This window comes from Setaria italica, chromosome IX (assembly GCF_000263155.2).
Source record: "Setaria italica strain Yugu1 chromosome IX, Setaria_italica_v2.0, whole genome shotgun sequence".
Classification (NCBI taxonomy): domain Eukaryota; kingdom Viridiplantae; phylum Streptophyta; class Magnoliopsida; order Poales; family Poaceae; genus Setaria; species Setaria italica.
This window is the reverse complement of record NC_028458.1, coordinates 49633817-49648989: the sequence shown is the minus strand read 5'-3', so window position 1 is coordinate 49648989 and position 15173 is coordinate 49633817. Positions and strand designations below refer to the sequence as shown.

General features: G+C 48.8%; 2 protein-coding genes across 7 annotated transcripts; one reads left to right on the top strand and one right to left on the bottom strand.

Annotated features, from left to right (window-relative positions):
- Window positions 1-941: 941 nt before the first annotated feature.
- On the bottom strand, window positions 942-6740 carry LOC101780282 (protein SIEL). 6 transcript variants are annotated; one of them, XM_004984725.4, is made up of 9 exons: window positions 6193-6738; window positions 5993-6079; window positions 5417-5650; window positions 5143-5334; window positions 4133-4273; window positions 3891-3977; window positions 3207-3658; window positions 2681-3108; window positions 942-2587 (listed from the first exon to the last, which is right to left on the bottom strand). In XM_004984725.4, exons 1-9 carry the CDS (start codon window positions 6574-6576, stop codon window positions 2202-2204), a joined length of 2391 nt encoding a protein of 796 aa, XP_004984782.1. In that variant the 5' UTR covers window positions 6577-6738; the 3' UTR covers window positions 942-2201. The 6 variants fall into 6 exon arrangements, with proteins under 6 accessions (XP_004984782.1, XP_004984783.1, XP_004984781.1 ...); XM_004984726.4 differs by having other exon boundaries at window positions 942-2410; XM_004984728.2 differs by lacking the exon at window positions 942-2587 and having other exon boundaries at window positions 2805-2966; window positions 3035-3108; window positions 6193-6740.
- Window positions 6741-8431: 1691 nt separating this feature from the next.
- Window positions 8432-11196, top strand: LOC101781740 (ABC transporter G family member 5). Its single transcript, XM_004984729.4, has one exon. It carries the CDS (start codon window positions 8591-8593, stop codon window positions 10973-10975), a length of 2385 nt encoding a protein of 794 aa, XP_004984786.1. The 5' UTR covers window positions 8432-8590; the 3' UTR covers window positions 10976-11196.
- Window positions 11197-15173: the final 3977 nt, after the last annotated feature.

Below are 15173 nucleotides of genomic sequence, written 5' to 3'. Positions count from 1 at the left end.
CAAATCGTCATGTTCTAGCTCGAGGACGACTGACTTACCTAGCCAGAGTATCAATCCGCGCGGAATCCTCCGGGCCGGCCTCCAATGACGCTAGGATTCCCCTGCGTGGTCCACCGCTGCCGCGGTGTCCGGCTCATCCCTCGCGGAGGGGCTGGAAAGGTCGAGCAGGTCCGCCTACAACTCCTGCAGCGGCTCTAAGGGCTCCCCCATGGCGGCGGGTGGCGGCGTAGCAACGTGCACGGATCGGGAGGGGAGGGGGATGGTGACGGAGGGGATGGACGGATCGGGACGGGAAAAACCGAGGCAATGAGCGTGTGATTGACGGACTATACCCATGTGCTTACGGGGTGTTTGATACACCTGCTAAAGTTTAGCAACTGTCACATCGAATGTTTGATGCTAATTAGGAGTATTAAACATAGACTAATTACAAAACTAATTGCACAGATGGAGTCTAATTCATGAGACGAATCTCCATGATTTGACAATGTGGTGCTATAGTAACCATTTGCTAATGATGAATTAATTAAGTTTAATAGATTCGTCTCGCAAATTAGCACAAGATTCTGCAATTAGTTTTATAATTAGCTCATGTTTAGTCCTACTAATTAGCATCCAAATATCCGATATGATATTGTTAAAATTTAGCACATAGTATCCAAACATAACAAAGAAATCGTGGGCATTGGGGATGCGCGGGCGACGACGTGGGTACGCAGGCGGGTAAACGTCCATCGCCGTGGAAAAGGGAGACATCCAAATATAGGGCCTGTTCGCTTCAGCTTATAAGCTGGCTGAAAAGTTGAAACGGCTGATTTATTGTAAGAGGAAAACACTGTTTGGTGGCTGATAAGCCGGTTGAATAAGCTGAAGCGAACAGGCTGATAATTTGTAGATATACCTGGTTCGTGTGCTGATATTTCAGTGAAGACATCCAAATATAATTTGTAGGGAGAAGGGAGTTTGATTCATGATTAATTTCATAGGCAAAACAACAATCAGCTTATCGATAGATACACATCTCATGGTAATGACCGCGATATATACCTTAATTATCTGGACATGATCGTAAGTAAACTGCACGAACTAAAACCTAGGAAGAGCTAGCAAAATACACCGGTCCATATATCACGATTCACGAGTACGGTAAGAGAGCTAACATTGACAGTACTGAATAATTCCGATCGAGCAGTTTGTCATCCTCGTCACACGCCGGCCACATAAATGCACGACAAAGAAAATTCATCCTCCATCCACGGGCTGCTCAATCTAACCTTGTCCGGCACAGCGCAGCGCGTTAGGTGGGCCTCTCCATCATCAGGCCCACAATCCGTGCGAAGCAGCAGCTCACAAACTTCAAGCGCTTCAACAAGATTGCAAACCATTTTGCACTCCAAACTCCTCTAAAAAAAAATTGCACCTCCAAACTATACATATGGTTATGAAAAATGGGGCACATCTGCTTTGCTTCTGCTGCCACTGCAAAAATCTCAGCACAACAGAATCCTTTTTCTCAGAGATCCTGGATCACGGTGCAAATTCTTCCAAGTCACTTGCCTAATCCATCCGCAACGAACATGTAATTTGATGGATTACATGATACTCTCATTTATGGTCTACTGTTCCAATCCACTTTTTGCATTGTGAAAGCATGCAAACTATCCACACAACTCGAGCAAGTGCTGAAGATTATGAGCATAACAGAGAGCACAAGTTCATGACAAATAAATTCACCCTCTATCCACGGACTGCTCAATCTAACCTTGTCCAGCACAGTGCAGCACGTTATGGTGGCCCTTCTCCATCATCAGGCTCACAATCCAAGAGAAGCAGTAGCTCCTGACAAACTTCAAGCGCTTGAACAAGATTGCAAACCATTTGCACCTCCAAACTATTCATACAGTTATGAAATATGTGGCACATCTGCTTGCTTCTGCTACCGCTACAAAGATCTCAGCACAAAAGAATCTTTCTTCTCTGAGATCCTGGACCTTTATGAGGTGTGAATTCTTCCCAGTCACTTGCCTCATCCATCCAAAACGGACATGAGTATTTTGATGGATTACATGATACTCGCATTTGTGGTCTGCTGTTCTAATCCACCTTATGTGTTGTGAAAGCATGCGAACTATCCACACTACTCGAGCAAGTGTTGGAGATAATGCGCATGACGGAGAGCATATGATCACTTGTTTTAACGACTACCTTTGCCCAATCCTGACAAAATAAACATCCAGTTCATCGGAGAGTTGGACCACACAATCACTCGGTCCTCCATGTCCTCCCTGGTTGGTGCTGATACTTCCATATGAACATTCCATCAGCAGACATACTCTTAGAACAAATGAATGCGCCATTGGAGTAGAATCAAGAGGAACAACCATAGAACAGGTCTTCACCTCCTCATTACCTTCAAAGGACGAAAATTCTAAGAAGGTATGTTGCACAGACTCACCAATACTCATGCGGAGCCACAATCTATGATGACTAGATATGTTCCACAGAGATATGTTAAAGCTGACACCCACTGGTAACCCACAAATGTATGATAGTGGATTTTCAGAATTATTATCACAAACCTGCAACACTGCACTTGTCGCTTTAAGCATTCCAAAATCTGTTGTTGGTTTTAGACGGAAGAATTCAAACAAAGTGTGAATGTTGTCGATCAGAGTATCACCTGGGTTGGCATCAAAGGCTTTCTTAATTTCTCTGCTGAAGTCAGACAGCTCACAGGACCCATCAGCACACAGACCTTCTAGGCGATTAATTACCCAAAGCAACTTACCCAGAACTACCTTTGAACAAGCTCCAATCTTTGACAATCCCAATAAATTAGCTAACAAAGCAAGCTCCAACACTTGAACCTCCAATTCTCTATTTAATCCAGCATAACAGCATTCCATCCTTCTTACAGATATATCCAACTTCTCCAGTAGAATATCATGTGATGTTAGACCAAAAGCCTGAGAATTATCCAATTGAATCAACAGCCATATTTCAACAATCAACCTTATTGCAACAAGATACTCACATAGAAAACTCAAGAATGCACCAACTGATCCAGAAGAATTTTCAGCCAATACTTTTAGCTCTTTGTTGCATGTTCTGCAATCAAGAAAAAACAACGTAACTTGAAATATCCTAAAAATGCAGTAACATATATATTGGCTGCATGATAAAGAAAAGGAAGGGATCATTCATACCTCAAAATAGTCTGGGCTTCACAAATATTGCATGATGTTTTCATAGTCCAGGCTCCTTCAACTGTTTGCAGTATGGATTCAATGGCTTGCATTACCAGAACTCTATCTAGGCACTTAGTTGCCTTTGCAGTATTTTCTATTTGGTTACCAACTTCTACAGTTTCAATTTTGCAGCTTTCAGATTCCCCAAACTCTGCAGATATTGATCTGCTTCCCCAAAATGGCATTCCACCTTTATGACACAAGTAGGATAAGAGTGAATCCTGATTAACCTCTTCTCCTAGTGCACACGAGACCTTGCCCAATAGGGGAACTGCATGTGAGAAGATAATCGAAGGTATGTCCAGCTTCTTGTGCTTATCATCAGAAAAAGGTGCTGAGATTGACACTATTAACAATGCTTTGATCCTAGGTTTGTCCAAGATAAGCTCTCCGTCAGATGCCATAGCGATCTATGACATGAAGGTAAAGTAACATTAGAAAAACAGACCTAATAAAATAATGCAAAACATATGATAATGAACATTGGAGAAATATCAAACCCACATATGGGTGCATCTAACTAGACGCAATAACTGAATGACGTAACAAATTTATGAAGTGAAATACAGAGAGGTAGAACTAGCAGCATAATTCTCAGATGGCATGAATGTAAACACAATTGGAATTAGGAAATGGAGATACCTCTTTGGCCAAATGTTTAGCAACATTAGCAGAAAAGCTCCCATGATTCTTACCAATGGAAAACAGAATACCATATATATCTTGTTCCTGCATGAAATAAATAAAATAAATACAGTTGAACCATGGAAGATAAGTATGAACTCTTGCGTCAAATGAAGTCATACACTCAAACCATTTAGAGTATTAGAGTGAATATTCTACATGATGACCCACTACACATTTAAGGTACTAGACCAACATACCTCAGGGTTTTTCTCCAAACTTGTAATGAGACCATCAACTGCAGATTTGAACATTTGAAGTTTGGGCAGGTTGACTAACCCAAGAATCTTGCGCGCTGCATTTCGAATTAAGGCATTGGCATCAACCAGCAAGCCAAGAAACTACAAAAGCAAATACATACATGAGGTTGCAAAATTTTACTAGCATTTAGCAAGGTCAACAGCAAATATTCATCTAGATCACTACATTTGATTATTTGGAAGATCTTTTAAACACATGCAAAGCTAGTTACAAGTCATTCAGACTTCAGAGGGAGGACTCTTAACAAAAATAGGACTTGAACCTGCTTGATCTTTGGGTTATGCGTGTCCTTGATTACTTCAAAAGCTAGACCTAAGATTGCTTGGTGGCAGTGAATGCACAAGATTTGAAAAACATGGACCCACCACTTCTACAAACTAAAAAAACTATCTGCTTAGCCCCAAAATTGTTCATGAATGTATCATGTGGATTCTGGCGTATCCTTGCATGTATATTGTAGTCTGCAGATACATGTTCTATATTGTTCTCTTGAAAACCACAAATTTAACTAGGCCACTACCAGCTAAGATTCCTCTCAATAACATTCCAGCCAGTACTCATCATTCAAGACACAGGTACTTGGCTTTAGGAACTCTGGTTGCCACAGATTTCTCTACAGTTACAACAAAAGAACGTCGTTTTCAGAATAACAAGGATGTGTCATCGGTAGAGCATGTCAAAACAAGCATGACCATTTTGTTAGCACACTCATAGATTTGTGAAAGGAAAACTGTTGGCTACTGACAATGAGCCTGGCAGATAATTATATGATCAATATATTTATCAATGAACTGACGCCAGTTCTCCACTTTATCCAACAACTTGTGAATTGTTGTAAGACATAGCTTATAAATCTACCACGTAGTCATTGATTAAAAGAATGCACTGGGACTAATAAAAAACAGGCATCTCTTGGTTACACCTGGCAAACTTTGTTCATAGTTCATACCATATGCATGTGCTTCTCCTGCATACTCAAATATCCATATGTTGCCATATGAAATAGTGCTTGCAAAGTTTGCAGCCTAACTGCTTCTGTATCATCATTCATCATGTCCATCAACAAGTCCAAGGCCTTCTCCGCATACTGGCTAGAAAACTTAGCCAGTGCTCCCAATGATGTGCAAGCAGCAGATCGCACCTGTAATATGGAAACAACAATAAAATAGTAGGAAAACTATTGCAGTGTTAAGGGAAATCATTGTACAAGAGAAATGACGAACCTGGTAAAATTCATCTTCAATTCCATGGGCAAAAATGCCAGCAGCACAGGGAATAATTAACTTAGGAGGTAATTTTTGGCCATTGATGATACAACCACTCATAGTGTCAGTTTTTATGACCTTCTTAGACAGCGACTGAAGTAATACACCCTCAGAAACTCGTTGCATTTTACCAAGGGCAGCAAATGCTTCAATTCTCACTTTTATGCACATGTCCCTAGCCATGGAGCTAAGCTGAATAGAGAAGCAACAAAAGAGAAAGGAAGTGATAAGCATTGCAGTAAAACAAAACTTGCTATTTGCAGATATGGTGTGATATTCAAACTGGACTTCAATATTAACTCCTAATTCAGGATCACACTTTCTCATTTTACTAAAAGGATTTCGGCCGATACAAATTTACTGGTAACCAGTGGGAAACATAAGTCTTATAAATAAATACAAAAACATCAAATGCTGTCAAAATTCGAAACCATCTCAATGTACTATTTATTAGGAAGTGCTTATTCATTTTGCCATTCAATCATAGTGTACAGTAAACCTGTAATGCCAGCTCCAGAAGTGCATGAACCATACCTGCTGGAAAATCAAGTCCATGAGATCATTATCGCCCTTGCTGCCGACATCCATCCTCGCAGCAACTTTCTGAGCACATAGGCCTACCTATTTATCGCAAGGAGCAGATTTATTTCCTCGTTACCTCAAATTTAAAAGTCATTTAACCCCACCAAAACATACAAGCACAACAAAGTACCAACAAAATGACAACACCTCACCAATCGCACGACGGCCAACCTGACGCCCTCGTCGTCGTCCCTCATGAGCTCCACCGCGCATCCGTAGCAGCACTCCACGAGCCCTGCGCCGACACCGCAGCTGGCGTCCACCTTCTCGAGGACCGCGGCGAGGCCGCGGAGCGCCTCCGCCCGCGCCAGCGGGTAGATTCCTCCGGCCATCATGACGAGCGACCGGACCTCCGCCTCGGGGTACGAGGCCGAGCCGCCAGGCACCGGCGGCTCCGCCGCAACCCTAGGCCGCTTGGTGATGGACGGGCTGGGATCGGAGGAGTGCTCATCGATGGGGGCAGGGTGTTTCCGAGTTGAGGAGGGGAAGGCGGTGGCGGCGGAGTGGGCGGAGAGGAGGAGGTCCGGGTCGCCCATGGGATTGGGACAGGAAGCAGGCGGGAGAGGAGCGTGTGCACCGGCGGGGAAAGTGGGGAACGGCGCGTGGGGTTTTTGGAGGGGAGAGACCAGAGAATTTTGAGATGGGCTCTTTCCTCTTCTTTTTTTTTTTATGCGAATTGAGATGGGCTCTTCTTCCTTGGGAAATCTGGTTTCCTTTTGAGTAAGGTCCCGCTCGCTAATCTTCTCTGATTTTCTTGACCTGGATGAAACCATGAACTGGATATATAAATTCAGGATTTTTTTTATTTCAGCTTTCAATGGTAAGCTGAACCATTACCGAAATTGCCCGAACTCAAATCTTGAAGGTATTCACGTCCATCCAATATTTTCTGAAACCATATGTCTGTCAAACATTTTCCCATGTCCACTGCATACAGTATGGTGGAAGCTTGCAACAGTATCTCATCTGACAATCCTAGTATTTCCTTTAATCTTTAGCGCGTTATAAACAATCGAATTTGTAAAAGAACCTTTGAAAACTAGAGTAGGTAGTGTTGGTCAACTTATGGTTGACTTAGCGAGTCGTGTTGGTCAGACCATTCCTTTCACCTTTTTTCACAAGAAGTGTTTGGTCAGAATGTGATTGTAACATTTTCCATTTTCTAAAAAAATAATGTGATTGTAGCAGGTTGCTCGAAAGCATCTTCCCATAAAGTAGCATGGGGACATGCCCATGCATTTTTATTTTATCCCCTTTTTTCATTAGAAACTGCATTTTAATTACCTGCATACACAAAAAGTCTGGATTTTTCCTACGTGAACCTGGCAGTGAAATTAAAAAACGAAAAGCGACGTGTTCAGTCAGTTCCTGACCAAAACAGAGTATACGGCCGATAAGACCTGGAGCGTTGAGATACCGATCGGTAGATGGCGATTTGTTCACCGCCTCCCGGCGCTCGCGTACGTGAAGAGCAGTGCAACAAGAAACGAGACTTGCAAGCTTGGCGGACCGCGATTTTTCGAACGAAAGCGGATGTCCATACGTGGTGTTGTTCAAGATTCCAAGTCACGTACTAGGTTAGACAAGTCATTGGCAATTTGACATGCCAGGCAGCTTGCACCTGTGACCTAACAGCATTGTTAAAAGCGGGAAAAAAAAAGGAGTCAAGTCTGGATAATTATCATGTCACATAACATAGTGGATGATCTGATTCTGTGAGGTAAGTTGCCAAGTCAGTGTGCAAAATAAACCATCTCCAGAAAACAATTAAGCTAACACAACCGGGAACGTTCTAATAATGACTTGAAAAGGACTTGAAGAATCCTTTATTCGACCAGTACCAATAGAATGAAGTATTGAACAATTAATCTGGATTAAAAGATGGAATATTGAACAATCCCCCAATGGTCCAATTATGTGCTGCTCCGAAACAGAGTGGTCTCAATTTGCTTCGTCCCCAACATTTCCTGGCTTTGGCCAACACCTCGCACCATTCCCCCAACCCTCCATGCATTCTTTGGCATACTTTTCCGGCTCTCCCGGCGCCGTTACGCGCTGGTGTTAGCTGCCCATTTGGTGAGCTCTGGCTGAGCGGCGCTGAACCACCTCGCGCGCCATCTCTTGCGCGCACGCACGCACCCACGCTGAGGGCGGGGGAGCTCCACCCACCGCACCCACCGCCTTGACCCCGCTCCTAAACCCAAGCTAACCCCGCCTCCGTCGCCTTCGTTCCCCGCACGGCCGCACCCGTGGCCCGCGGCAACTTAACCGATTCCAACTAACAGCAAGAAAACCCAGCGTGGGGGGCAGCCGGCAGCTAGCCAATCTCCCCTCACCCAAACCTGACGCCGCTTTTGACTGCTCCAGTGAGGATCTATAAGAATGGTTATTAGTGTGATCCTCGGAGCCCAAGCCAACGCCGAGAACCCTCACCTCTATCTATCTCTCTTTCTCTCACTCGCCGCGGCGGGCAGCGAGGTAGGGGTGTACAGGGGAGCGGGGCTTGCCGGCCGGCGAGGGGGAGGGGCGGTGACTGGTGAGCGCGGCGAGATGTCGCGGTTCGTGGACAAGCTGCCGTTCTTTGACAGGAGATCGTCGCCGATGGAGGAAGCCGAGGACATCCCGCGGAACGGCCTCCTGCACATGCACCACCAGCCGCACCAGCACCACCACAGCGGCCTGCTCATGCAGCCGCAGCCGTCGCCGCCGGTGAAGCAGCAGCAGTCGTTCACGCTGGCCCAGCTGCTGAAGCGCGTCAACGAGGCGCGCAGCGACGCGTCGTCGCCCACGTCCTCGCCCACGCACTCGCACTACACCATCGAGCTGGGCGGCTCCGTCCCGGGCTCCACCGGCAGCGACCTGAGCGAGCACATGCACGGCGGCGGCCGCGGGGGGGACGGGCCGCTGCTGCCGTTCGTGCTCAAGTTCACGGACCTGACATACAGCGTCAAGCAGCGGAAGAAGGGCTCGTGCCTGCCGGCGCTGCCGTTCCGCCGCGGTGGCGGGGAGCCGGCCGAGCCCGAGGCGCCCAGGATGAAGACGCTGCTGGACAACATCTCCGGCGAGGCGCGGGAGGGCGAGATCATGGCAGTGCTTGGCGCCAGCGGCTCCGGCAAGAGCACGCTCATCGACGCGCTCGCCAACCGCATCGTCAAGGAGAGCCTCCACGGCTCCGTCACGCTCAACGGCGAGTCGCTCGACAGCAACCTACTCAAGGTCATCTCCGCGTACGTCATGCAGGACGACCTCCTGTACCCGATGCTCACCGTGGAGGAGACCCTCATGTTCGCCGCCGAGTTCCGCCTCCCGCGCTCCCTCCCCACCAAGGAGAAGAAGAAGCGCGTGCAGGCGCTCATCGACCAGCTCGGCCTGCGCAACGCGGCCGGCACCATCATCGGCGACGAGGGCCACCGCGGCGTGTCGGGCGGGGAGCGCCGCCGCGTGTCCATCGGCGTGGACATCATCCACGATCCCATCGTGCTGTTCCTCGACGAGCCCACCTCCGGGCTCGACTCCACCAGCGCCTTCATGGTGGTCAAGGTGCTCCAGCGCATCGCGCAGAGCGGCAGCGTGGTGGTTATGTCCATCCACCAGCCGAGCTACCGCATCCTCGGCCTCCTCGACCGCCTCCTGTTCCTCTCCCGCGGCCAGACGGTGTACTACGGCCCGCCGGGCGCGCTGCCGTCCTTCTTCGACGACTTCGGCAAGCCCATCCCGGGCAACGAGAACCCGACCGAGTTCGCGCTCGACCTCATCAGGGAGCTGGAGACCATGCCGGACGGGGCCAGGGACCTCGTCGAGCACAACAGAAAGTGGCAGATGCGCATGGCGCCAAAGGCGAAGCACCACGACGGGCGCGGCGAGAAGCCGTCGCTGTCCCTGAAGGAGGCCATCAGCGCCAGCATCTCGCGCGGGAAGCTCGTGTCCGGCGCGACCGACGGGTCCGTGTCCGTGCATTCCGGGGAGCCGTTGCCGGCGGCCGCGGTGTCCAAGTTCGCGAACCCGTTCTGGATCGAGATGGGTGTCCTGACCCGCCGCGCGTTCATCAACACGAAGCGCACGCCGGAGATCTTCATCATCCGGCTGGCCGCCGTGCTGGTGACGGGGTTCATCCTGGCGACCATCTTCTGGCGCCTGGACGACTCCCCCAAGGGCGTGCAGGAGCGGCTTGGCTTCTTCGCCATCGCCATGTCCACCATGTTCTACACCTGCTCCGACGCGCTCCCGGTGTTCCTCAACGAGCGCTACATCTTCCTCCGCGAGACGGCCTACAACGCGTACCGGCGGTCCTCGTACGTGCTCTCCCACACCATCGTCGGCTTCCCGTCCCTGATCGTGCTCTCCCTGGCGTTCGCGCTCACCACCTTCTTCGCCGTGGGCCTGGCCGGCGGCGCCGAGGGCTTCTTCTTCTTCGTGGCCATCGTGCTGGCGTCCTTCTGGGCCGGGTCCGGGTTCGCGACGTTCCTCTCCGGCGTGGTGACCAACGTGATGCTGGGGTACCCCGTGGTGGTGTCGACGCTGGCCTACTTCCTCCTCTTCAGCGGCTTCTTCATCAACCGCGACCGCATCCCGCGGTACTGGATCTGGTTCCACTACCTGTCGCTGGTGAAGTACCCGTACGAGGCGGTGATGCAGAACGAGTTCAGCGACCCGGGGCGGTGCTTCGTGCGGGGCGTGCAGATGTTCGACAACACGCCGCTGGCCGCCCTGCCGGGGGTGCTCAAGGTGCGGGTGCTGCGCGCCATGAGCCAGTCGCTGGGCGTGGACATCGGCACGGCGACGTGCATCACCACGGGGCCCGACTTCCTGGCGCAGCAGGCAGTGACGGACCTCACCAAGTGGGACTGCCTCTGGATCACCGTCGCCTGGGGGTTCCTATTCAGGATCCTCTTCTACATCTCGCTGCTGCTCGGGAGCAGGAACAAGAGGAGGTGATCCGGCCGGTGCGATCGGTATGGCGGATGGCCGGGGCCTGTTGGTCCCTCTACCTTGAATTTCTTCTTTGGAATTTTATCTCGATTTTCTAATTGACCGCATGTGATTAATATGGGACGGGAGTTGTTTACCGCGTGTAAATTTGCTTGAAAGTTGTAAGTTTTCCTGGCAAGTTCAAATTGTATTCGACCACATCTATACGATGGTTTCCTTTTCGTTTTTGGGAGGCTTTGTGTTTCTCTGTGGTCCGTCTGGACTCTACGAACTTCATTCACTCTCGGCACGCCTAGCAGTTGAAATAGTTCGTGGAAAAGCTAGCGCGCGAGTGCGTGATCTTGCCAGAATGGGGATTTTCTTGCGATGGGCATTGGGCACATTGAGAACTACTACTAACTAGAGAGGTTCGCAGCTAACGTTGGAAATTGCCGTATTTCGTTAGCGTGAAATACTCCAATTCCTACTATATACAATATACACCTTGCAGGCCCATGGATGATGGTAGTAATGCGTGCCTGGACTTTATGTTTGGGGCCAAGCTCAAGAAGTGTCAAATTCCTTCTCCGTTCGGAAACGGGAACTCCACTTGCATCTCAACTCATCCTAGCCATACTCTTGTATAAATTCCTAACATCCGAGTCACTAGATGGAAATCCCCAAAGCTCAATCGAGACCCAAACGTAGCGTCTCGTTGACGCAGCTGCCGCAGATGTCAACGAAGCATGCGGACACTCCGGTGGCCCCCGAGGCGGCGCACGCCACTGGCGTCTCCGGCGGCATCAGGAAGAGCCACGGCAGCAGCCGGCCGAAAAAGGCGGGGAAGCAGCCACAGGACCCCTTCGCGTCGAGCTACGGCGAGGTCCCCTTCAAGAAGGTGCCCGCGGGGTCGTGTACGGAAGCAGGCGACCTCGGCGAGGCCGCGGTGGGCCGATCCGTTGTCCTCTACGGCACGGTGCAGGCGATCCGGCCGGTCAGCAGAACGACGGCCGTCGTGGTGTTGCACCACTACCTTAGCACCGTCCGCTGCACGGTCGTCGCCGGCGCCTTCGAGGGGATCAGCACCCGGACGGTTCGTTTCGCCACTACACTCCCTTGACGAACAATCGTGATCGTCCACGGCGTCGTCTCACTTCCCCAGCGTCCGACCAGTTCCAGCATCCTGCAGGTATGCATTTACATATTTCTTGCTTCGTTACAAATGCACACAACCCTGGAAATTTGATCTTTTTGTGTAGTAGATTTGTTTCAAGTCACTGTTAATCTGTGGTTCGTGTTTCAAGTCACTGTTAATCTGTGGTTCGTTTGGCTTTTCTCTTGGTCGCTGGACGACTGAGAGACCAAGTTGAGAATTGTATTGGTCTATTTATAACAAATGATTGACTGTATAATTTGAAATTTTACTGGTTGAGTGCATATTTTATACGTGCATGACTATGCTAACGGCTAACCGGAGGTGTTGTGTTGAGTGCGTTGTGTTGTGGTGTGCGTAAAATATATCTTGTATGTTGTGTCTCTTGGCTTGTGATGTGCAAGTGTAGAATGCGATATGGCGGTCGACGGCATGAGGTGAAGGTCAAGCGAAAAGGTTTATGCCAATGTACTAGGGCTGTGAAGGGTGGACACAAATAGGCTTGGACCAAGGGACCCGAGGAGTTCGGACTGAGTAATGAGCGATCCATATGGTGCATGGAAGAGTTAGAGTACTCGAGTCAAGCAGGACAAAGGCGAGTCGAGTAGGCGGCTCGGGTGTGGGAGCGAAAGATTTGGAGGTGTTGAAGGTTTGGCGGAGGCTGGACACGCGTCGACATCGGTGAGTCACGTTATGTGCGGCGTGCAAGAGGATTTGATCGGTTTGACCTTAAAATCGGGGGTGAGTCATGCCTTGCTAGGTGTGCAAGAGGGTTTGACCGGTTTGACCTAAAAAATGGGGGCGAGTCCAGTGCGGCCGGTCGACGTCGAGTTGGAGGACGCGTGGCACCATCGCAAAGGTTGTGTTGAGGCAAAGCAGAGTCATGAAGGCGCCGGATCCGTTCGATGTATTAATAAAAAGTTGGATGGTTTTACCCTACAGGGTATTTAAGTTGTATGCTTCATGTAAGGGTATTCTGATCATTTTTCAGATGCCTGTATATATGAGAGTGGGATGTTGGGGCAGCTGCACACATCTCTTCGGGTTGTTTGCTGGTTGGCTTCTCATTTTGTTTGTGAGAGCCTTTAGGTGACAGAGAAGAAGAGGGATGAGAGGATATTTGATTTGATCTTTTTGCCATCTTAGTTTTTATTGTGCTTAAGAGTGGCTTGTTACCGAACATGGTGAAGTAATCCAAAGATAAATTTATGCTCACTTGTTTCATCCTCTCAAGATCTGAGATTTTTCTTTTTCGTGTTTTTTGATGTATTTTTGGGATTTTTCGTTCTTCGCGATTCGCTCCAAATTCGGTGAAATTTATTGGTTGTGAGCAATTTTAGTATGATCCCCAATCAAATTCCTCACGAATTCGGCGTGAATTTAAGTTTTCCCCAAAACTGGTTCCTTTGAAGGGCATTCGGTTTTTCTTCAAAATCCGCGGTGAATACTTGAGCTTTTCGAGATCTTTTCAGCCGTGCTTCAAGTTTCGTTTTGAATCCGCGGAGTATTGAGGGAGTATTTTTCGTTGGAAGTTTTGAAGGTGTTGTTGTGTTCATGGTCTGTTTTTTGTTTGTGCGGAGGAACAGAGGTACGTCGGGCGGCAGCTAGCGGGCAGCACGCGGTGTCCACGCTCACCTGCGCCGCACGCGCGATGAGCGCTCGGCAGACCGGCAACCCAGCGCCGGTGGACGGGCCCACCCGAGCGGAGCGAAGCCCCAGCTGCGTACGCGGCCTGGCACTACAGCCCAGCCAGCGGCTCAGCTCCTCCTGGCGAGAGGCCAGCGGGTCAGGCGGCCCAGCACAGCTCCCGCAGTGCCCCAGGTGACACAAGGCCCAGGCTGGCTCACAGCTCGGTCCAGCGCGCATGCAGGCCGAAATCAGCAGGTCAGCTAGCTGCATTTCTCTCGGTGGTGACTGGTGAGCAGCATCTGCATGTCGTCCGTTTCATGCTACAATGATTTAACCATTCAAGCAATCATGACCATATCATTTGGATATTAGTTTATTAGCTTTTGCTTGTGTTCATCACTCGATCTTGCATCCGTGGCCGGCTGAAGTTTTTATTTAGTTAATCTTTATCACTTGTCTAGCTTTGCTCAGTAGTTTGCCACGTGCTTTATCTCTAATTAATTAATTCAAGCATGCTTAGATAAGTGAAGGTTTAGTAGAATCTTATGTGCAAGTTTTTCGGTGTCTCGCTTTGCTTTGCTTCCGTGTAATCATTTCTAGGGTAAGCTTGTCACGAGTTGACTTGTGTCATCTTTAACGATTAGACGTGAGGTGTGTTTGGGGTGGCAATCAGGACATAGGTCTTATTTTTGAAGAGAATTTTAAAAGGCTGAAAATGACAACGATTTGTGCCTTGACTGTCAGGTGAAGAAACTTCATTCAGGGGTGTTTGGATACACCCCATAAATTTTAGTACCCGTCACATCGGATGTTTGGATACTAATTAGGAGTATTAAATATAGTCTAATTACAAAACTAATTACATAGATGGAGTCTAATTCGCGAGACGAATCTATTAAGCCTAATTAGTCCATGATTTGACAATGTGGTGCTACAGTAACCATTTGCTAATGATGGATTAATTAGGTTTAATAGATTCATCTCGCGAATTAGTATATGGGTTCTGCAGTTAGTTTTATAATTAGCTTATGTTTAGTCCTCCTAATTAGCATCCGAACATCCGATGTGACCCCTTCTAAAGTTTAGCACCCGCATCCAAACACTCCCAAGTTTTTCTGACCTGAGCTATCCAATCAACCTGGAGGATGCAGCACGCAAAGATGAAGTATCTCGGAAGGCTGAACGAGAATGTCCGGTGTGTGCCGCGTCAAGAGTTAGGGTGCGTTTGGTTGGGAGACAATGTAGAACGGGACGGTCCCGTTCCAGTTTTTCGGGATGGGATGATCCCATTTCTTGTTTGGTTGAATGGGATGGGATGATCCTATTTTTAGTTTGGTGGAGAGATCGCTATAGACGGGACAAGCATCACTTTCTTCTCCTGTTAACTCCGCTCGAGCGACCCTCCTGTCATACTAACCTGTATTGTCTTCCTCCACCTGCCGG

Bases quoted from the DNA above. Each gene is read 5' to 3' on its own strand.
- LOC101780282 (XM_004984724.4), bottom strand. From the start codon at position 6,576: ATGGGCGACCCGGACCTCCTCCTCTCCGCCCACTCCGCCGCCACCGCC. The intron at 4,274-5,142 runs GTATGAACTATG...TTGCTTTTGTAG, and splicing joins AGGAGAAGCACATGCATATG to TTTCTTGGCTTGCTGGTTGA. The intron at 3,109-3,206 runs GTATGAATGATC...TCTTGATTGCAG, and splicing joins GAAGCCCAGACTATTTTGAG to AACATGCAACAAAGAGCTAA.
- LOC101781740 (XM_004984729.4), top strand. From the start codon at position 8,591: ATGTCGCGGTTCGTGGACAAGCTGCCGTTCTTTGACAGGAGATCGTCG.